General features: G+C 40.6%; 1 protein-coding gene across 1 annotated transcript; it reads left to right on the top strand.

The window, feature by feature from the left end:
- The first annotated feature begins 593 nt into the window (after nucleotides 1-593).
- On the top strand, nucleotides 594-2523 carry LOC137272264 (CD209 antigen-like protein B). Its single transcript, XM_067804625.1, has 3 exons — nucleotides 594-840; nucleotides 1527-1709; nucleotides 2090-2523. The coding sequence occupies exons 1-3, from the start codon at nucleotides 603-605 to the stop codon at nucleotides 2308-2310; spliced, it is 642 nt and encodes a 213-aa protein (XP_067660726.1). The 5' UTR covers nucleotides 594-602; the 3' UTR covers nucleotides 2311-2523.
- Nucleotides 2524-2756: the final 233 nt, after the last annotated feature.

Genomic DNA, 2756 nt, shown 5'->3' with positions numbered 1-2756 from the left:
CATAGCGTGACCAGCCAGTTGATAGAATCAAAGGATCCATTCTTCCATCCGTCTAGGTGATACAAGGGTAGAAGTGGCGCATTGGACAAAAGAATGTTATTTCCAAAACCATCATAATCCCGCCCTTTCACAATCGGCAATGGGGTGCTGAAGACCTATCTTCTCCCGAATCTTTACAGGGGCAGAGCGATTAGCATTACCCAGCGCTCACTGCGAGGCTGTTCTTCACGTACTCGGTAATACTAAGAAATACATGGCGATTTTAACGTAGAATGTTTCTATTTTGTACAAAACTCACAATTTACTACGTGGACAGTTTTCTCCCAGCGGATCTGCCTATTCTGTTTTGTCTAGACCGGAAGGAGTTAAACATGGCGTTGTTAATAATGACCATTAAAGTTTAGACTCCCGTGGTGTTTTTGTGATTTATGGAAATGTGAAATGCAGCACAAAATCAAAACCAGACAAGGGAATCTTGTCTACATTCTGGATGTTGTAACTTTGATGATGTCTCTTTGTTTCAGACGTGCTTTCCAAGGCGGGAACGTGATTTGACGAATGATCCTCTGTGAGAGATTAACCCTCGATCAACAGGTAACAACATGGAATGTTCCAACATGATCGTATCTTCGTTATCTACTGGACAGGTTTCCCCATCCCTGCCTACAGGGTCCCCTGCCATGTCGCGGATAGACTGTGTCTCTCTGTGCTTCTTCAGTGTATACTGTACCACAATGTTCTACAACAAGGACACCAGGTCGTGCAACCTCCTGGAAGGCTTCAATCAGACACAGCTGGTACAGACAACAGAGCCAGTTGAACTTCTGGTTTTAGGGAAAGGTAGTTTTAAAAGTAGCTTTCACCACTAAGGATAGATTTAAACGGAAGATATGGAGATTGTTCAAACTAACAACTTGCACTTGAAAACTAATGCACATATATTCCCTTAAAGTCGTAAACATCAGTAAATTCGAAACGTTCTTTTAAAGAATCGGCGTAAGTATATTTCTTTCATGATTTCTTATTCATTCAGAGTCTGAATGACGTAAGTCCCAAAATATTTGATGTAAATTTAAGTCATTAGCATTTCATACACTCTCCAGCAGCCAAAGGGGTCATGTAAATCCAACTAGGGTCCATGTAGGTAGCAAAGGTACTGTAAATCCCCATGGTCCCTAGTATGGTGATCTACCTTCGGTTGTTGGAGATCTAAAGCCTGTTTTTATATTGTTTTGTCTGGATAGTGACATTAATTTTACCTTTCCATGCTAGTTTTAATGATAATTGTGATATTCTAGTTCTTTTACTGTCCTTTGTCGACAGTGTTTTTTATAGTAGACCTATATTTGTTTTCTGTGTTCACGTCACGATATGGTTGAAACATTGCCGATGTGACATTAAATATGAACTCAATCTGAGTCTGATTCAATGATTGTCCAAAGCGGCGTTGAACCAACTGAAATTGTTTCTTAGGTCACGTATGAGTAGATGTATTAGATCAATTATAAAGTCCTTCTTTGTTCCAGTTCCGTGCCCAATCAAGTCAGGCTACCTGTACACCCGGAGACTGAACATGTGTTACAAAAAACACAAAGACAATAAGACATGGCCCGACGCCAAGACAGCATGCTCATTAGAGAGCAACTATCTCGTCATCATCAACAGCTCTGAAAGGAACCAATTCATGTACGACATTGCTGCAGATATTGGTAAGTCACGTTGACCAACCAAAAGATTGTCTGGCGCATTTAGTTCCAATTTGAAACATTTGGGTGAGTGAGTAAAATGTTGTTATATAGATGACTATTAACGTTACTCCAGTACATATCACAACGTCGTGCCGTTAGAAAAAAGAGCACTAGTTCATATTAGACCAGAACATTACACATTTCATCACCAATGGGTGAGTGAGTTTAGTTTTACGCCACTAGTAGGAATATTCCAGAAATATTCAGGAAATCAGAAATGGGTTCCACACATTGTATCAAACAATGTCTACGGGCTAGGTAAGTGGAAACAACTGATGATATTAAGGGTTGTGCCAATAACTAACATTAAGGAAATGTTCATCACCTCATTTCTATTGCAGGACCATTTTGGACGAGTGGGAACATATTGGGGTCATCATGGACATGGGGAGACAACTCTTTAGTCGCCCAGTACGCCCAGTTCTGGGCCCCTTGGGAACCAGAGATAAATCATCCAACCCAAAAATGTTTGACCTTCTGGGACCTCAATCTCCCCAACAGCTGGCACGCCGGTGACTGTTACATTCTTGCCATGGCCTACGTCTGTGAAATAGCAATGTAGAGAATTACAATCACACACGTCTGTGATGTCTTACGTATTAGTATTTTGAATTGCATTCCTATGTGCGAACGACAACATCCTTTGCGGAAGTGATGATAGTATAAAAATGCCTACAATCTCCAGTCGAAGAAAAACATAGTTAAAAAACCCCGAAGAAATAGCAGTACCAAACTTAAACCAGACAAGCTTCAGCTGAGGCCTCTGCAGTGTCTTGCGCGGATCTGTTGGAGACATGGAGAGAGACTTTCAAAGTCCCCGTTCGCAAAGCAAAGCCTTTACGATCACTTGATTATTTTCCCTCCTATCCTTCACCTTCATTTCTGAAACCATGAACTTGCATTTTATGTTTGGGTATTTTCAAGGATCTTGAGTAAAATAAGCAGGAATGAACTGAACTTTCATATTTTCTTTGTGTGGCATTTAGAAGTGAAAAGAAAGTAATATTC

The sequence above is a fragment of the Haliotis asinina genome, chromosome 2, assembly GCF_037392515.1.
Source record: "Haliotis asinina isolate JCU_RB_2024 chromosome 2, JCU_Hal_asi_v2, whole genome shotgun sequence".
Taxonomy (NCBI): Eukaryota; Metazoa; Mollusca; class Gastropoda; order Lepetellida; family Haliotidae; genus Haliotis; species Haliotis asinina.
This window is presented reverse-complemented; position numbering and strand designations above follow the sequence as displayed.

Coding starts and splice junctions, on each gene's coding strand:
- LOC137272264 (XM_067804625.1), top strand. CDS start 603: ATGGAATGTTCCAACATGATCGTATCTTCGTTATCTACTGGACAGGTT. Junction 841..1,526: donor ACTTCTGGTTTTAGGGAAAG/GTAGTTTTAAAA, acceptor TCTTTGTTCCAG/TTCCGTGCCCAATCAAGTCA. Junction 1,710..2,089: donor CGACATTGCTGCAGATATTG/GTAAGTCACGTT, acceptor TTTCTATTGCAG/GACCATTTTGGACGAGTGGG.